Here is a 21,417-nt window from a genome sequence, read left to right as displayed (position 1 = left end):
CTGATTCACAAGCAACTATTATGTCAGAAGATATGTATGACATGTTAAAAACAAATAGTCATATAGAAATACCGGAGTTACCAGTGACAAATGTTTCCGTACAAGGGATAACGGGAGTTAAATCAAAGAAAGTAAATAAACAAATATACTTACCCTGTAGATTAAATGACTCAGTCTTTGACATTCCATGCTTTATTGTCAGGGGCATACCTACCATATTAATTATGGGCTGTGATTTTTTTGAAAAGTTCAAGGCGATCATTGATTTTGAAAGTAACTGTATGATTTTAAATAATGGCAATGAAAAAACAAAAGTAAAGTTAAGTAGGGGTAAAGAGAATGGATGTATTTGTGGGATTAAAGTGATATATTCAAATTTCTTGAATACAGTAAATAGCAATGAACAAATCGAACTGGCAATGAATAGAGTCATTGATTCTCAAAATAACAGTAAGAATCTCGATAATGAAACGAAAATACTAAAAGTAGGCGTCGATACCAATAATGGAATCAGTGAAATTATTACTGATGTACAGATGAGCAATCCTCAAATGTCTAGTGAGAGTATAAGAAAGTTGGCTGAGGTTTTGAATGATAATAGTAAAGTATTTTCAGATAAGCCAGGTTTAATTAAAGGATTTGAAGCTAAGATTAATTTAACACAAGATAATCCGTTTGTAGGAAAGTCATATCCGATTCCATATCATAAAAGACAAGATGTACAAAAGGAAATAGAGAGTTTACTAGAAAATCAAATAATTGAAAGAACAAATAGTCCCTATAGCAATAGTTTGGTTGCAGTAACAAAGAAAGATGGTTCGACTCGAGTTTGTTTAGACAGCCGTGGAATAAATAAGTACATAATTAATGACTGTGAAAGAACTGAGAAAATTGAGACCATTTTACAAAGATTTTCGGGAACTAAATACTTAAGCTCAATTGATTTGACACAGGGATTTTTGCAGGTGGCTTTAAATAAAGAATCTAGAAAATATGTGGCATTTACCTTTAATGGGGCTAATTACTGTTATCAGCGCTTACCTTTTGGTTTGAAAACCTCGTCTACTACTTTTATCAAAGCAATGTTGCACATATTTAAAGGTGATTTTGATTCTTTTATGACTACATACGTTGATGATATATTGATTTTTTCCAAAACACTAGACGAACACATAGAACACATTAAATTCGTCCTTGGTAGATTAGCAGAATTCGGAGCCACAGTAAAGTTAAATAAATGTAAGTTTTTTCAGTCTGAAATCAACTTTCTAGGATACATCATTTCATCAGAAGGTATAACTATGGATCCGGAGAAAATAAGTAAAATTTTGGAATTAAAAGATCCTCGGAATGTAAAAGAATTACAGTCAGTACTAGGACTTATGAATTATTACAGGTGCTTTCATTATAAATATTCTGAGTTAACCAACAAATTTAGTCATTTGCTGAACGGAAAAAATAGGTGGAAATGGGGTAAAGTAGAGTCTGAAAACTTTGATGTTTTGAAAAAAGAATTTCTTAAGTCAGTTATGTTAAATCACCCAGATTTTCAGAAAGAATATTTCATAGGGACGGATGCATCTGACAGTGCGATTGCATGTGTATTATACCAGCAGGATGATCAGGGTAATGATAAAGTAATAATGTTTGCAAGTCGGAAATTATTGGAAACTGAAAAGGCTTATTCGATCACCGAGAAGGAATTGTTAGCTTTAATTTTTGCGTGCAACAAGTTTAGGGCATATCTAATAGGACATTATAGAATTGTCGTAAGAACTGATCATAAGGCCTTAACATTTTTGTCCAACTGTAAATTAACTCATGGTAGGCTGTTACGATGGGTATTAGTATTGCAAGAATTCAATTTAGAAATTCAATACATACCCGGTAAGGAAAATGTAGTGTGTGATATTCTCTCTCGAGTAAAGGAAGATGGTTTAGAAGACAAAGATAAGAATGTGGTAAAGATACTAAAAGGTAAATTAAACTTGGGTTTTAAAGAGAGTGAAGTAAAGAAAATCATATGTAATCTGAAGGAAAGTCAAATGAGTGATGACAAATATGGTAAAATCATTGAAATACTAGAATCTGATAACGACGAAATAGAGAAAGATAAGTTGAATAGGGTATTCAAACTTTACAATGGTTTATTGTTCAAAAACTCTAAGGATGACGATGAACTATGGAGAATTTGCATTCCGCAAAGTAAGGTAAATAGCATAATCGATTTTGCTCAAAGAAAGTACGGTCATTTCGGTGGTCATAAAATTTATTTAACATTAAGAGAGTTTTGTGTGTTTAATAATATGGAAAAAGTAATCAAAGAACAGTTAAAAAAATGTGTTTTGTGCCAAAAGACAAAACACAGCAATAAACACAATGAAGGTAGTATACAGTCAATATCGGTTGATCGATTACTTGAACTAGTAAGCGTTGATTTAATAGGCGAATTACCGGCTGGGAAGTTTGGGGCAAAATACATTTTGTCAATGGTTGATATTTTTAGTAAATTTGTAAAGCTTTATGCAATAAGGTCAGCTAATGCAGTAACCATAATTAAAAAGGTTGAACATTTTAGTAACACAGTAGGAAAAATTGAATGTATATTGAGTGATAACGGTAGTCAATTTACATCAAACAAATGGTATGAGGGCCTAGATAAATTGAAAATAAAATACATTCATTCATCTGTTTATAATCCACAAAGTAACCCAGTAGAAAGATACAATAAAGAAATAAATCGGATGTGTAGGGCCTATTGTTATGAAAAACATACAAAATGGACTGAGTATTTACAATATGTTGAAGATTGTCTAAACGTGTCAGTTAGTAGCATAACCGAGCAAACTCCCTATACACTAATGTATGGAGTAAGGCCTGAAAACATGTTCAAGCGATTAGTGAATTTCCCTAATAGTCAGCTAAATTATGAAAAGCTGGTAAGGATAGTTAGAGATAAAACAAAGAAAAAGTTACTGCAACGAAAAGTTAAGTTTGATAAAAAAGTAGTAGGTATGAAATATGAAATTGGGCAAAAGGTATTGATTAAAACACATTGTTTATCTGATAAGTTGGGGAAAAAGATTAAAAAGTTCTTTCAATTATATGAAGGCCCATATGAGGTTGTTCAAATAAAATTTGAAAATGCATATGTTTTGAAAGATATTGAATCAAATCAAATTAAGGGAACATATAATATAAGGCAATTAAAGAAGTTCATGGAGTGAAGTTAAGTGTAATTAGATCAAATTGGGTTTTTGTTTGTGAGTTACTGTCTGTTTGTTAGGGGTCTGCGGGTCAGACTTTTTTGGTTCGGGTCGGGTCGGGTCGGGCCGATAATTTTGGTCCTCGCGTTTCGGGCCAAAATCGGGTCGGGCCAAAAATGATTAATTACCGGATTTTTTTTCTTTTTTTAACTCCTATCTGTGTTTATAATATTACTTGAAAATAACATATAGAAAAAGATTGTATTTATGTATATTATTTCATGTTCATAACTTATTTACAGCTTAGGAGTTGCCTCAACTGCAAGAAAGAAGAAAATAATTATTTTTATCAAGCCATTCTTTCCCATTTTCATAACTGTTGAAATATCTAAACAGCTATATTACAACAAGTTTGTAATGGAACTTAATATAAATGGATCATAAACAAATCAATTAACCTTATCACAAGTTTAGGGCCTGTGGACTGGCTTCAAGACTGCAAGCAAGAAGAAAATAAAAATTCTATGTTTCCACCATGCAATATGAATCATTCATTCCCTGCCTTCTAACCTCCTAAGTACAAAAACCTCACACTTACAATAGCATTTATTAGTTACATCATCATAAATAAAGAATTATCTATTATTGGCATCAGTAGGCCTACAGCTTTACATAGGAATTATTTTTTATAGGGCCTAAAATAGTATTAGACTAAGCAACATGACAAGTGGAGAACTCATTGAAGAAAAGATATTGTGTAAACTAATTTACTATAAAACTCTAAAACAATAAATAACACACATACATTGTTTATGGTATAGTTATAGTAAAGACTGTAAAAATTGCATATCATGTCATACACAGTTATAGATACACAGTTATAGGCACAGTTATAGGTATTGCAAGAGATTAAAATCCTAAAACAACTGATTTTAGCTAATACATGAAAAGAATTAAAAATCCATAAACTCAAGTCAAACAATATCACAATTATTAGGTACCCGAAAAGGAACTCTTAATATATAGAAAATTATATTAAATCAAGAGAAAAGAAAGTTAAATGCTAATTTGGCAACATAAGCAGACAGCAGAGACATTATAGTGCCCTAATTAGCAACACAACTCAATGTTTTTATACTGTAAGTCAATGTTTTTGAAACTGTAGGGTCTTTTTCTCGGAAGGAAGGGTAGTAGAATGTAAACAAAAACCATGAATCACTCTCACAGCCGGGCCCGGGGACACTCAAGGTTACAGACCCTCCCCCTCCCCTCCCCTCACATCTTACACAACCCGAGCCAGGCCCGGGGACACTCAAGGTCATAGACCCTCCCCCTCCCCCGCCCCTATTACACCACCCGGTTGTTCCAATTGCTGACAAAATACAAGTAACAAAACAAGGAAGTAGAGACAAAAAGATATATTTTCTTTATTCAAAAATATAAAACTGTTACAGATAATTTCCAAAGAAATTAATTCATGGTAGTTTGTGTCTTGTAAATATTGTATTGGATCTTAGAAATATCTTTTTTGAAACTCAATCTAACTTAAGAAAAAAATAATTTTACTGATGAAAACTTTCATAAAATTATAAAATATTTAGGCCTAACCTCTTTGTAGACTTGTTGATACTTGATACTTTAAAAAAAAAATTAAATGGTGACCATAAAATGCCGAACCAGACGATCAGAAGTGTTGTTTTGTTTTGTTACTGAATGACAAAAAGGACAATAGGAAAATAAAAGAACAAGATACAGATCTGTACACTATATCAGATATTTCTTTTGTTTATAATTTATTATGTAAATAAAATACTAAAATATAATTTAAACTAGGTATGGAATAAACAATAAATAATTAAACTGGTACCTCTGGATAAATAGTCTTTCTTTTGACTTCGTTTTCTTTGCACTGTTGCGTCACGGCTTTTGTTTTGTCAGTAGACGTCTGGCTCTGGCTAGTGACAGTAAGGCAATAATTGCTCTGTTGTGTCTTTGTTCTTAAACGTGAGCAAACTTAATATTTAATTCTAATTTTAACATTTTAATTCCTCTGTAATAATGTATATAAGAGTGTTTCTTTGAAAATTACTTATTATAACTTTAAAAATAGCCTAATAATTATTTTTTTTGGCCCGACTCGATCTTGGCCCGAACAAATCTCTGACCCGACCCGGTCTCTCGGGCCTTCCGCTGGCCCGACCCGACCCGAAAAAATCGGGGACCCGCAGACCCCTACTGTTTGTACCCTTAAACAAAACGGAACAAGGTGCACGAGCCTATGGGAGTAGACTGACCATATGGATGATTCATTAGATTACAATAGTGGTATGGAATAAGCAACGGTTATCATTACTAAGTCAACTCATGGGTCTTTGACAACAAGCTGAGATTTAGGAATTTGTTGATATAAAGTAGTTAATCCATATTGCTATTTAAACGATAATATTAAGTATTGTTTTCACGAATGATGATTTCATTTATGGAAATTGATGTTAGTTTTAAGTAGTGTATTTCAGCAAAATATGAAAATTGTATAGGTGATGGGATGATACTATTCTGTTTTGAAGATTTTTTGATTTTAAGATTGTAAGATACTGAGAGATTTCCTATCCAGCAAATTATTGGTACTTATAATGTAATGCGATTTTAAGATTTATTGAAAAATAGTAGGCAAGTTAAAGCCGCATTAGTTGTCAGGAAGATATCATATTTGTCTATCCAGTGATGAGTGATATAGGAAAATTATAAGACAGGATTCCCAGTAAAAGTTTGAAGTATTTATCTGAGAATAAATTAAACATGCATGGACAGTTTAATAGAATGGATAATAGTGGGACATTGCGGATCGGAGTATCTTGGGAGGAATAATTTAGTAGTAGAAATGGGAGATTTGAGTCAAAATAACAGAAGTAATGGTTTAGGAACTGAGCAATGGTACTTGATGATGAATTTCATTTTTTGACAGATTTGGTAATTATATGTCTTAACAAAAAAAAAAAAAAAAAAATGTTTTACCACTTGGTCACATAATCTTAGGATTTTGTATGTTAATTCATTGTTGGTGTGTTAAAATTGTTTTGGTTTTGTTAAACCATAATAGCAAAAAGGTTTTGAATAATATTTAGTAATAGGTAGGAGTATACCACACGAATCCTAGGGCCTCTATCGTATTTAGGATATGTTTATGACTCATAAGGTGCAATAGAACATAGGACATTAAATATGATGCACTGCTGTTATCAAAGTGAAAGTGAGAAAGGACTCCAATGGACACTAGCATGATAATATTGAGTGGTGTTTAATCATATATTTAGAGGGTGTTTTAAATTAGAGTAATTGCCAATCACAATTTATTTAGAAAAATGGAACAATTTCATTAAGTAAATTGCAATTTAACTCATAAAATTCAGACTTTGTGTTCATTGCATAAATTGCAATTATTGTGTGTATTGTATTGAATAATTTCAGGTTTGATAAATATGTTGTGTTGTTTTGCCAATATAGGTAAGAAGTTTTCTTTGTTTTGATAATGTTAATATGGTTATTGTTTAAGGTAATTGAAAGCTCTTCGTAATGAATGAAATGAGTTGTAAGTTTATTTTGAAATGGTAATTGAAATATGTGTTAGAGTTTGATACATTTTTAAGATAGGTAGTGATAAAAAAAAAAAAATAAAAAAAATTGTAAAATGAGATGAACAGCCTTTGGAGGAAGTAGATTTAAAAAAAAAAAAAATATTCGTAGACAAAATTTGTTAAAAAAAATCTAGGGGGTATCTGTGACGGGTCGATTATATCGGTTAGTAAATAAATAATTAAATTTGTATATTAAAGCTAAACATTATAGAATGGATTCAATGGTAGGACAACTTTGTGTGAATCCGTCAGTATTCGGAAAATCAATACGCGTGCGCGCTTGACTTCGGAACCAATCAGAAAGCAGATGCTCCGGGCTCCGGGTACGAGGCTAGAGAGCTTCAGCGAGGAGATACCGTAGCGGAAGGACGTGTTTTGGTTTTAGTCCATATTTCTTAAAACATAAAGACATCATTTGTTCCTACCACCGTGTCATAACTACCTTAATGTTAAAGTGAAGTGACCCGGATATCTATAACCGTTAACTTATCAGAACGAAATAGACTTAAAGTCAAGTTGGTGAAGCGGGTGACTGTGAATAGCAAAATGCCGGTCTTCGCATCATGGTGGGAAAATGGCGATGGCAGATCCTTGTCAACGAACGGAGACGACGCCGTGGCTAAACCTAACCTACGCAGTCGCAGGAGTGCTGACAACCGAATCCAGGATTAGACCTCGTCCGGCTACGTTCATCTCATTACTACACTACTACACCAGATAAGATTTAAAAATTAATTAGGCCATATTACATAACTTATTATAAGTTAGGCTAGTTGATCTAAAGAACTATCTTGAAGATTTAAGATTCGCCCAAATGAATGTTTAATACTCTCTAACCAATTGAACTTTTCCTTTTTGTATTAATAAATTAATTTGTTATAAACAAGTGAACGTTTATTTTATTTGTAGAACAGCCCACAAGATCTGTAGCTTAATGAAATTAAGTATTAAATATAAACAGAGTAAATAAAATATTGACATTTAAATTGAAAGTAAGACAAAACATACCTTTTGAAAAGGTAAACAAACAAACAAGAAATAAACGACACATCAGTTAATGAATACAATATAGGCCTACAATATTTACAAGAATACTACACACAAGGAGACATGTTACAATACATACTTTAATATTACAACCAAATAATCTTATTGTTCAGAAAAATGCAAGGCATTTAGAATAATGAAAGTTATTAAACCCCATAACCAACTAAATCCAACAGTAATTTGATAAATTTGCTAGCTCTACTTAAAAATTAATAAAAGGCATTTCAAAAAAATCTTTTAGAGAATAAAAAGGGTTGTTCAAAAGCCATTTGTAGAATTTAGATTTAAAAGTTTTATTAGGATATTTTGTTATTAAATGTATTAGCTTGTTGTATATTTTTAGTGAGATTTAACTTTTAAGAGTTTTAGACAGTCTAAAAAAATCTATGGTAGCATGTTTTTATTCCTTGTATTATGAACATGAGAATTTTGTTTGATAAGGTTGGGATTTTGTAGAATATATGATACAGAGTCAAATATATAAATGTTAATTACTGTTGGAATTTGTAGCTGAATGAACAGGGGTTTACAGTGTTCCTGTTGGGGTTCACAAGATATGATTCTAACTAACTTCTTTTGTAAATTGTAAGGCGTCCCCATCTTAATGATTGATAATTGATAATTGATAATAATAATAAGACTAAAATTACCTCTATCCTACTGCAATTTCCGTAAAAGATAATATTGTATCTGAAAATGGATTGGAAATAAGCAAAGTAGGCTGTTTTAATATAATTTTGATCTATACAATGTATTAGTTTAGTTATAAGACAAATTACCCTTGAAAGCTTAGAACTTATCTATATGATCTATATGATCTCCCCAAGAAAGGGTCTTATCCAGATAAATACCAAGAAATTTAACATTGTCTACATAACCATCCAACATATTTGATTCACAGGGTCTAAGGCTAAAAACAATTTTTTGAGTTTTATCTTTGTTTAAGAGGAAGCCATTTGATTCAAACCAAATAGAAGCTTCATTGATTGAGTTTTGAGCTAACTCTTGAAGTTGTTTAAGATCGGGATTAATATTTAAAAATGTTGTATCATCTGCATACAAATAAGTTTTACTGGTTATACATTCTGGGAGGTCGTTAATACAAATTAAAAATAATAGAGGACCTAGAACAGATCCCTGAGGCACGCCATATTTCATTTTTAATTCTTGGGACCATTCTCCATCAATATTGACTTTTTGTATTCTATTGTTTAAGTATGATTTGAAAAAAGAAAGTGGAGATCCGTTGATACCATAAAAACTTAATTTCATTATTAGGTCATCATGGTCGACACAATCGAAAGCCCTACTCAGGTCGCAGAAAGTGGCCTGAGCAAGTGACTTCCTCTCAAAGACCATTAGTACCTCATTAATCAATTTATCTATTGCGTCTGATGTACACTTGCCCTTTCTAAATCCAAATTGTGATACACTTAAAAAGTTGTTTCTTTCAAAAAAAGAATTCAGCTGGTCAAAAACCATGATTTCAAACAATTTTGATACTACAGGAATGATTAATATTGGGCGATAACTTTCTGGAATATCTTTTTTACCTTTTTTAAAAATGGGACAGACTCTGGTGACCTTTAATTCATCTGGAAAGACACCCTCAAGGAGACAGAGATTAAAGCAGTAAGATAGAGGTTCAGCTAGATTACCAATAATCTGTTTAAGCAAACTATTAGACATGAGATAAACATAATTACTGCTAGAGTTTTTTAGTTTTTTTGTGGCTTTTATTAGATCATTAGGTGTGATAAAATTCCAGAAAAAAGGTATAGGAGTAATGGAAGAATTATTAACTAAATCTTTTGAACTGTAAGCATTACTAACAATTTTCATTTTTATGTTTTCAATTATTGATTCAATGAAAAAGGTATTGAAAACATCAGGAGATATTTTGGGTTTTTTTGTATTGATTAAAGAATTGCTACTGGTTTTAATGATTTGCCAGGCAGTTTTACATTTGTTATTACTTTTTTCTATGAGATTTGTGTTATATTCTATTTTGGCCTTCTTAATTGAATGCTTATATTGATTTTTTAACCCATTATATGCTTGTTTTGTTTCATTTGACACGCTTTCAAAATTTTTTACTATTTTATCTAGAAAAATTAATCTTTCTTTCATAACTCTTAACTCACTATTATACCAAGCATTACAATTATTTTTTTCGAATTTTCAGTTTGAATTTTTATTACTTTAGAAAAATAAGAAATGTTATCTTTTAAAACTTTGAAAAAAACTCTGAACGTATCTTCTGCTGTTGAATTTATACAATTAAGCACTTGTATCCAATCATAAGTACCAAGCTTTTCTACTAATAAACCAACCAAATCTTTTGGCAAAATTACTTTAGAAAAAGAGTTTAAAGCAGCATATTGATTAACACAATCCTTATCCAAATTCAAAGTCAAATTAATTAGAAGACCGTTATGGTCAGAGAAGGGGAAATCAAATACTTTACAGCTTATATTTGCGTTTTTACTACAATTTGTTAATACATTGTCCAGGCAATTGTTGCCTCGAGTGGGGAAGTGATTTAAGAAGTGAAAATTGTGCTGGCGTAGTATATTAAGAAATTGTTTAGAGAGGTAGTTGTTCTGAGTCAAGTCAAAACTTTTATTAAAGTCTCCTCCGATGATTGAAACATAATTAGTCCAACGAGAGAGATGAGTTAATAATTTATCAAAATTTTCAAGAAAAACCACAGGGTTGCCCGAAGGTGAGTGGTAGACAGAGACGAAAATTAATTTAAAATCCTCGATAAAGACCGCTGCTGCTTCTAAACTAATTTCAGAACAAAACTGATCCAAATCACACATTTTAACCTGCAAAGAATTTTTAGTGAAAACTAAAGAGCCCCCCCTTATATGACCAGTTCTGCAGTAAGCACTACCACAACAAAAACCTCGGGTGGTGTGGTGGGCGTGTTGACGTCAACCTCGTGAGTCCCACAAGGAGTGTAGATGTTAGCATCTGTTCCCGATTGTGGAGTGGGGGTGATGGTAACTGTATCATCAGCTGAGTTCTTCAAACTGTATTCCTTTATCAGAACATCTAGTTTCAATTGGAATTCGCCATGTGATAGTCCCTGTCTTAGCTCTCTTTGTGATCTTTGATTGTAGCTCACGATGAACACTGCAGCCCCTGTTTCTTGACGAAAATCCATAATTTTTTTGATAAAGTGTTCTGGTGCAATAAGATCCCTCACACAACCCATGGGGGAGCAGATTAATGTTTTTAGTCCTTTTGCTTTAAAATCCCGTGTGAGTTGAGAAAAGGCTTCATTGTAGTCGTCTTTTTTTGGTTTCCCACTATACATCGGTTTGGTAACCAGGCTGTAAACAAAAGCGCCTTGATTTACATTCTGACAGGTGAGTTTGTCTGCAATAAAATCGCAGGGACGTGGTCTACCAAACTTGTTTTTGAAGACAACAGCAACACCAGCTGACATATTTCTGGCATGGTCAAGGTCGCTCGATATAGTGTGAGCAAAACCTACAGAAGAGTCCTGTTTGTAGCGGTCTATAACTTGGCTCATGTGTTCTTCAACTAACTCGATACCTTGATCTACAGGGAATATATGAATGACAGGGAATGGCAAGGTTTGTAGTGTTCCGGAGAGAATATCTGTGGTTTACTGGTGTGGTGAAAGAAGTTTTTGGACGTTTTTCTGAGCGAATGACAACATTACCAGAATATAGATGGATGGAAAGGTAAGTATTCTGAATGATCTGAATATTTCTTTGCAGGAGTGATGTTTTGGAAGGGAGAACACAATACGGATCACCTTCCTCTGGAGTCTGAACAAAAACAGCGTGCTCTGTGTTTCACAGCCCCATACAGGAATGGCGTATGTCAGATAGGGACTAATGAGCCCATAGTATGCAGACAGGAGTACATCGGTATTGGCTGTTTGTTGGAGCATGAAAATACCTGACGAAACCCTTCCTACTACATGCTCAATATGTTAATGAAAACTGAGATTTTCATCAAGGAGTACTCCAAGGAACTTGGGAGGGACAGATTATGGTTTTGTATAACGGGACATTTAGAAGACTGTGATTTTCCTGGGATCGTCTGTTCTTTAAGTGATTTATTGCCATACAGTGTTTAGCAATTTTTGTTTTGTTTGAGTATGCGTGTTTTTATTACTAAATCCATGGTTAATGACTTAAAATCATAATTGTGCAATAATAACTGTATTTTGATGATGTAAAATAAATTAATCATCACATTAACGTCCATTTATATAATATTAGGCGTTTTATGGGTATGTAATACATGTTTACGGCGTGTTGGATTTAACGTGGTTTTCAGTTCTCCGTCATCTCCCTCCCCCCATTAACCCGGATAATCGAGGTTCTACTGTAATAACATTTTAAAGTAGGCCTAAGTCTAAGACAAATGAAAATCCCTTTCATAAAGTTCAATCTTTTGCTGATTTTAATCTGTACCAACATAATATTATTTAACAAGCTGAAGATATGTCAAAGGGGTTTCATTTTATTGCTTTCCACCTAACACAGTAATATTTTTCAATGAGATTAGAAAAAAGGTTCAACTAGCCTATAATTTAGTTAGCGATCATACAATTTTTATCGACGGTGTAAATCAAAAGCCTTACCTTGATGGTGTGGTTGTAAATAGCACTCTTATGTGGATGACTGTACTCCTGCTTCAAGTAGTTGATGAAGCTACATGGGTACATGCCATATAGCCGCAGAAACAGAGCATACAACGCCATCTGTAGGTGCAGCAGATGAGGTTCTGGTAGCTTGGTCGGGTTGGTCGTGTCCCAAACAGCAAGGTGACTGAAACATCAACCAATTGTGTGATTTACTAAGTCCCGAGACAGATACATCCAAGACCAAAACTTTAAATTAGGGCGATCATCATTCTTGTTCCACCCAAAACTTAAACAAAGATTTGTTTTCAACAAATCCAAAATAATCAAAACTTAAAAAATCCTCTAATTTCTGATAACTATAACACTGGAAAGTAACACAGGTTTTTTAAAAAAAATTGGGCACGCAACCTTGGACAATCTTTATTACTCTGGTTGCCATTTTTTTCCATTTGAATACACGACATAGAATTTATTTGTAATCAATAGCAAACCCAAATTGTAAATAATACTGTGTCATTTAAAAACAAAAACTACAACAATTGCACAGCTCAAGTAAAAAGACCTGAATCAGACTTCGTTATTGGTTCTTTTTTAGATTCATAAGATATGAATGAGGAAGCTGCATGGCTCTAAACGAACGTTGCAAAAGATGACTGCCTTGAAGCTATCTAGCTTAATAGCTAATTTCTTGCCAGAGGTGGGATAAAGCCTTGCAACCATTACAATAGCCTAAAAATCCTACATTTTAGCGAATTTAGGACCGAGACCGATTTATTTTGAAGTCCCCATAGGCCAAAAACACAATTTGTTCAAATATTTTTATATATGTGTCCCCAAATGCAATAACTTGAGTAATTTTTGTCCGATTTTGATGAAATTCGGTTTGAAGGTGTAAACTTGAAAGGCGGGATAAACTTGAATGAGTTCGCGAACCAGCATGGTCGGACCATGGAAACAGGGTTTTATGGGGGTCTTATGGGGTAAAAATTGGTTTTTCTCATTTTTGACCCTCAAAACACGAAATTTCCCAATTTATCTTTAGACACCGGCATGGAAACATAAGACTGTCAACCATTTTTAATTGATTAATTAACAATAGCCTATACATTTAGCAACAATTTAGTGAAAGTGTTGTCTGGGTAGCAACTAGCAAGCTATGAGGTTAGAACTGCACTTTACAGGCTTTGGCATAGATTAAACATACTCCTTAACAAGACATCAACTACTGTGATTTAATTTCTATGAAAATAATCTGCAACATTTTTCTATTTTTGAACAGAGAAATAAATATCTTTAAAAATATCTTTAATATCTTTAACTATACTTTCTTTGTTATTGTTACACAAATTTGTCTGCAATTGGAGCATTGTATTGCAAACGGGGGGTGTAAGAGGGGAGGGTCTTTGACCTTGAGAATGCCCGAGCCCTACTGGAGACAAATGATAATGGTTTGTTTACATCCTACTGCCCTTCTTTCCGAGAAAAAGACCATGCAGTAAAAAAAAAAACAATGTCTTGTTTTTCTTAATTTAAATTTACTTATTTTCCTGGAAAGGTCCCAGCAACGCGGTTAATCCAATTACGTTAATGGGGGTTAAGTAATAATTCTCTTTACATGGAATAACAGTGTTAAGTTCAGATATAAACTGTTTTGCTACAATACTTTTATTAATAACAATTAGTTTATAACCGAAACATTATTATTTTAGAAATTGTGGAACATTTGCAATTTATATTGATATTATTATAGACTATTTATGTTTTGAATTTTTCCTCTTTGACTTAACTTCATCATAACCTCTAGTCTTTCATTGTCGTCTGTTGAATGGTAACAGCAACAGCTGACGACTATGACTGTCTTTGTTTGTGCTGAATGCATTTATATGTTTTTAAAAGTTTAAATTAAACTTATTGTGTTGGTTGGAAAAAAGTAACCAGTTGTGTTACATTTTCTTGTCAAAATGTTGCTACAAACATGTTTATTCCTAAAAATTATTAACATGATTTTTAACGACTTTATTATGGCTATGACCTATCTTAGTAGTAAAATAGGTTAAGCCTTTTTAACCGTTTCTTTCTTGACATAATCATGTTAGGAGTCAAAAGTTTTGATATTGTGTGATACTGTAATTGTTGTTAGAAAACCATTAATGTAGGAAATTATTTATTTTTATAGTTATGTCAATGAAATAAAATGAGAAAATACTGGAAGCCCTGTACTGTACCGATTTTGTACCAAGAACAAATAGGTAAGAACAAAAATAGATTATTTTAAAATGTAACATTGGTTAAAATCAGGACCTTAGTAGAGTTCCAAAGCTGTGATTGGAAAACTCTTTGGAGTCTATAATAATTAGGGGTCTGCGGGTCAGACTTTTTTGGTTCGGGTCGGGTCGGGTCGGGCCGATAATTTTGGTCCTCGGGTTTCGGGCCAAAATCGGGTCGGGCCAAAAATTATTAATTACCAGATTTTTTTCTTTTTTTAACTCCTATCTGTGTTTATAATATTACTTAAAAATAACATATGAAAAACGATTGTATTTATGTATATTATTTCATGTTCATAACTTATTTACAGCTTAGGAGTTGCCTCAACTGCAAGAAAGAAGGAAATATTTTTTTTTATCAAGCCATTCTTTCCCATTTTCATAACTGTTGAAATATCTAAACAGCTATATTACAACAAGTTTGTAATGGAACTTAATATAAAAGGATCATAAACAAATCAATTAACCTTATCTCAAGTTTAGGGCCTGTGGACTGGCTTAAAGACTGCAAGCAAGAAGAAAATAAAAATTCTATGTTTCCACCATGCAATATGAATCATTCATTCCCTGCCTCCTAACCTCCTAAGTATAAAAACCTCACACTTACAATAGCATTATTAGTTACATCATCATAAATAAAGAATTATTTATTATTGGCATTACTAGGCCTACAGCTTTACATAGGAATTATTTTTTATAGGGCCTAAAATAGTAATAGACTAAGCAACATGACAAGTGGAGAACTCATTGAAGAAAAGATTGTGAGTAAACTAATTCACTTTAAAAACTCTAAAACAGTAAATAACACACATACATTGTTTATGGTATAGTTTAGTTAGTTATAGTAAAGACTGTAAAAATTGCATATATCATGTCATACACAGTTAAAGACCTACGGTATTGCAAGAGATTAAAATCCTAAAACAACTGATTTTAGCTAATAAATGAAAAGAATTAAAAATCCATAAACTCAAGTCAAACAATATCACAATAATTAGGTACCTGAAAAGGAACTCTTAATATATAGAAAATTATATTAAATCAAGAGAAAAGAAAGTTAAATGCTAATTTGGCAACATAAGCAGACAGCAGAGACATTATAGTGTCCTAATTAGCAACACAACTCAATGTTTTTATACTGTAAGTCGATGTTTTTGAAACTGTAGGGTCTTTTTCTTGGAAGGAAGGGGGAAGGGTAGTAGAATGTAAACAAAAAACCATGAACCACTCTCACAGCCAGGCCCGGGGACACTCAAGGTTACAGACCCTCCCCCTCCCCTCCCCGCCCCTCTTACACAACCAGAGCCAGGCCCGGGGACACTCAAGGTCATAGACCCTCCCCCTCCCCCACCCCTATTACACCACCCGATTGTTCCAATTGCTGACAAAATGCAAGTAACAAAACAAGGAAGTAGAGACAAAAAGATATATTTTCTTTATTCAAAAATATAAAACTGTTACAGATAATTTCCAAAGAAATTAATTCATGGTAGTTTGTGTCTTGTAAATATTGTATTGGATCTTAGAAATATCTTTTTTGAAACTCAATCTAACTTAAGAAAAAAATAATTTTACTGATAAAAACTTTCATAAAATTTTAAAATATTTAGGCCTAACCTCTTTGTAGACTTGCTGATACTTGATACTTAAAAAAAAATTAAATGGTGACCATACAATGCCGAACCAGACGATCAGAAGTGTTGTTTTGTTTTGTTACTGAATGACAAAAAGGACACAGGAAAATAAAAGAACAAGATACAGATCTGTACACTATATCAGATATTTCTTTTGTTTATAATTTATTATGTAAATAAAATACTAAAATATATTTTAAACTAGGTATGGAATAAACAATAAATAATTAAACTGGTACCTCTGGATAAATAGTCTTTCTTTTGACTTCGTTTTCTTTGCACTGTTGCGTCACGGCTTTTGTTTTGTCAGTAGACGACTGGCTCTGGCTAGTGACAGTACGGCATTTGCTCTGTTGTGTCTTTGTTCTTAAACGTGAGCAAACTTAATATTTAATTATAATTTTAACGTTTTAATTCCTCTGTAATGATATATATAAGAGTGTTTCTTTGAAAATTACTTATTATAACTTTGAAAATAATAATTTTTTTTTTTGGCCCGACCCGATCTTGGCCCGAAAAAATCTCTGACCCGACCCGGTCTCTCGGGCCTTCCGCTGGCCCGACCCGACCCGAAAAAATCGGGGACCCGCAGACCCCTAATAATAATAACATAAATATTTGCTCGGTTGTATTAGATATTCGAAAATATTATGAAGTATTCGATTTGATTAGAATCGAACCCAAATATCACTATTCGCACACCCCTACTACCAACTGAGCCACCAACTCAACCACATTGATAAGACACAGCTACTTGGATACCTAAATACTTGGAAGATCTCCTGCAGGTAAGTATCCATGAGACCGGCCACCATCGGCAGAAGAATGTTTATCACCAGCAATGCACTCATCAGTGGTATTAACTCTGTCTCTGTCTGCAAAGTAAAACATATTAAGATTGTATTTTTTCAATCAATTTCGTTAGCTTAATAAAACACTATTACAGTGGAGTCCTGCAAACTCGGCGTAATGTGGACTGGAAGAGTGCCTAGTTGTGAAATGCCGGGTTATCAGGAAGTAGGGTTAAAAATAAGAACAATACAATTTTTAAGCTTATTAACTACCTCCTTTATTTATGTTTATACTAGCAGAGTACCCGTCCTTCATACGGGGTTGGCATACAATTATAAAATGCTTATTGCAGTTATGGGAGACGACACGGTTTAAGAAAATGTGGTCTTTTAATTTATTTGGTATCCTTAATTCAATTCAATTCAATTCAATTCAAACTTCTTTATTCATTATTTTGTACAATATATACATCGAATAGTGTCAGGTTGTACAACAACTCAAACTAGCCTAAGTGACAATCTCATCCACTCTATGCAGAGGAGACTGAAAAAGCGTTTATGTACCACACAGTCATTCATTATGACTGTGATGGGTGGAAAAAATCTTCAAAAGAATACGGAGCTATTTTAATCAGATATTCTTTTAATATTTTTTTAAATTTGTTTTTATTACTTTCTTTTTTAATTTCTTTTGGAATTGTATTTAAATATCTTTGACCGATGTAGGAAGGTTTCTTTTCAAAAAATTTTGTATGATGTTTATATGTTATTATGGAGTCTTTATGTCGAGTATTGTATTTATGAAGGGTTGAAATATAATCTGAAGGACGAGAATCAGCTTTCTTAATTGCCATTAAAATGCAGTCAAAAATATACTGTCCGTAGACTGTCAAAATATTGAGTTCAACGAAGTGTTTTTTCACAGAGGCATCACGCTGTAGTTTTAGCATTATTCTAATTGCATATTCTTGTTTTTTTAATATATTTTCAAGATTAATTTTTGAAGTTGCTCCAAATAAACAAATCCCAAAAGCAATATGGGAATGTATGTATGCAAAATAGATTTTACGCATTGTTTCAATATTACAATAAAAAGACATTTTCCTCAAAGCAAATATTCCAGAACTAATTTTTGGTAAAATTTTGTCCACATGGTTATTCCAATCTAGATGCTGATCAATAGTTAAGCCAAGAAATTGAGCATTTGGTTTTGTTATAATTTGCTGAGAATTCAAATCTATCACTGTTTTTCTCTTATTTCTCTTTATTTCTCTTATTTCCTTAGTGTAGCACACATCTAACATAGCTCTAATGTTCTACCACTGCACCTAAACTATAGAAAAAAGTAAAGTTCTTATTGTGTACCACAACTTTTTGTTGCTAGTTGGTTCAAATTAGCTGTTGTCATAAATGCAAAAAACATAATAGTGCTGCACCCTTTTGGTAAGCCTTATAACTTTTTAATGCTATTTAATATCATAGAACCAACGTACGTGCAGTTGAAACGGCTGACAAAATTCTTTAATTCCTTTAAATATGAATACTCACAAGGTTGACATGAGAAACTCCAGAGCGACTGGGGCGGAGCCCGAAAGGATTTTTGAGGTAAGAATATGTCTGTATGTTAATCGGGAATGTCAGCTATCATCATACCAAATTTCAACCTTGTCGGTTTTTTACAAGTTAGTATTAATTCATCAGATATAGTACAACAAATCCTTAGTATGAGCTGCGAATGATTTGACTTGAGCTGGCTTGAGTCCATGTTTAACTCGGACTCAAAATAGTTTTCTGAGCCAGGTGATGGCCGAGTTAACCAGACTGCTGGGTTATTACGAGGGTTGTTTTTTTTCAACCTCTGATAGGCTATGAACAAAAGACAAGTTCATATAAAACATTAAATTTACTACCAAAAGTTTGGTCCATTTATGGTTACTTTTTGACATAATCACCAAAGAGGTTGAGACATTTGCTATATCTGTGCACCAGCTTTTTAATACCCTCTTCAAGAAAAGTGGCCGCCAGTACATTCAAAAAACAAAAAACAAATCAAAAAACAAAAAAATGTCAAAAAAGTTAAAAAATCAAGAAAAAATAAAAAAAAACTTTAAAATTTCTAGAAATTCAGTAAACAAATCAATAATGGCGAATCTGTGGTTTATTTAACCATTCTGCCAACTTGTAGAACCAGCTCATTACTGTCGTTTCAGATGACTTGGTTCAACAGTTTGACAGGATGGTTAAATAAACCACAAATTCACCATTATTGCTTTGTTTACTGAATTTCTAGAAATTTTAAAGTCCTTTTATTATTTTTTCTTGATTTTTTTATTTTTTTGACATTTTTTTGTTTTTTGTTTTTTGAATGTAGGTACTGGCGGCCACTTTTCTTGAAGAGGGTATTAAAAAGCTGGTGCACAGATATAGCAAATGTCTCAATCTCTTTGGTGATTATGTCAAAAAGTAATCATAAATGGACCAAACTTTTCGTAATAAATTTAATGTTTTATATGAACTTGTCTTTTGTTCATAGCCTATCGGAGGTTGAAAAAAAACAACCCTCGTAAATTAGGAGTTTGCGGGGCTCTACTGTACAACTATATTTTAATGTACTGTAGGTAGACATTTTCTATCAAACAGAATGCTAGTTTAATACAAATTTATATTATCTTTTGAGAGTGTTATCCCAAATAAAAAGGTTAAAAGATGGCCAAAATCACATTTACAATGTCAAGAGCTATTATATCATTGACCGATCTACAAAACTTGCCAATTTAACTCTTAGAGTAGGTTCAACTCAAGTACCCTCAATGGGCCCTACTAGTTGTCTATGGGATTTATGAGGTCTATGGGTTAATGTTCCTTTGTACAAAAAAGTGTTTAGTTGACTATGAAAGCTTACCTTTAGTAGCCTAAGTAGGTCCCTGAACAGCGAGTGCTTGGCAATCTTGTACAGCCATGTCGGTTGCCTTCGGACGATATGTCCCAGCAACGTCAGGCTGTTTATTTTATTGTTGTTGCGTAGGCTCTCACAGAATCTGCAAAAGGATTTTTTAATCTTGATTTAGAGTTGTTGATTTGTTCATACAGTTTAGGCTTAACTTAATCTTAAAGAGATACTTAGGGATGGGCTAATTCTGATTGTTGATACCTTCAATACCAGCGGTATCGAAGAATCGCCGATACAAGATCGCGCCACTCATCCTACACTCATCTCCATTCATACTTGGCTTAAAATACCTACTTTGTATGGTCGCCATTTCATAGAACAGTATAACAGTACAGATACTCGATACTTCGCTTCATTGTACTCGATACCGATTCTGAAAAATTAGGATACGCCTAATTATTATGATGCAGAACTTGACAGATCTTGAAGGTTGTAAAGAGTGGCACATCATAGTTTATTTGGAATACTCCAAAGTCAGCTAATATAAATAACTAGTGCACTTGTTGCTCGAATTCGAGCAATTGCTAAGTATTAGAGGCATTATATCTTTCTTTAATACTTTCTTTCTTATTAAATGGCGACCATACAAAGTAGGTATTTTAAGCCAAATATGAATGGAGATGAGTGTAGGATGAGTGGCGCAATCTAGTCTTGTTAGTGACTAAGGCCGACATGCCTTAGACACAGCTGTTAATTAATAGCCCATACAGCTAATGGCAACTAAGGGACCTACAAACTTCTAACTAATTTAACAGTCATAATTTCTAATGACTTTAAAAAAGTCTACTCAAAGATAATGTTATCAATTACTTCACTCTAGTTATCGAAACTGAAAACGAACTCACTCTGAAAACGAAAGCTCTTGTGTGTATTATGAACAGCTGCAATTAATACAAATTATTGGTCTGTTTGTTTAGTAAACTAAATCTTTCCTTCATAAAAAATACATTGGGATTTTGATGGCCTGTGGGGCAAAGCCCGAGGACTTTTATTGCAGGAATTGTTGAAAGGGGGCGTCTATACAACAAATACTTAATTATGACACCTCGTTTGTAAAAATTTGTCCATTATTAATGGAGGAGTAGTGTTTCGTAGAAATCGCCTTCACGTATGATATATACGAATTCCAAGTTCATTCGCTCGTATTAGTAATCGTTTCAAATCCAAAATAGGTGCCATTGCATTTCACAACGAATTACGTGTTCAACTAACAACTAATAGAACACTAGTTAGAGGCTTATCACTTGCCGCCAT

At 33.0% G+C, this 21,417-nt stretch overlaps 1 protein-coding gene across 1 annotated transcript in view; it reads right to left on the bottom strand.

Moving 5' to 3' along the window:
• The window catches only part of LOC128994028 (hamartin), a 61,271-nt gene that overhangs the window by 33,343 nt on the left and 6,511 nt on the right, over positions 1–21,417 (bottom strand). The window contains exons 4-6 of the mRNA XM_054418229.1: positions 20,116–20,251; positions 17,185–17,297; positions 12,519–12,705 (exon numbers count right to left, since the gene is read on the bottom strand). Coding sequence (XP_054274204.1) covers positions 12,519–12,705; positions 17,185–17,297; positions 20,116–20,251 — 436 coding nt within the window. The remainder of the gene's footprint in view (positions 1–12,518; positions 12,706–17,184; positions 17,298–20,115; positions 20,252–21,417) is intronic.

Source organism: Macrosteles quadrilineatus, unplaced genomic scaffold (genome assembly GCF_028750875.1).
Source record: "Macrosteles quadrilineatus isolate MER2022 unplaced genomic scaffold, UCM_ALF_1.0 Scaffold_5__1_contigs__length_97177068, whole genome shotgun sequence".
Taxonomy (NCBI): domain Eukaryota; kingdom Metazoa; phylum Arthropoda; class Insecta; order Hemiptera; family Cicadellidae; genus Macrosteles; species Macrosteles quadrilineatus.
The sequence above is the reverse complement of the archived record's forward strand: the minus strand, read 5'-3'. Positions and strand labels throughout refer to the sequence as shown.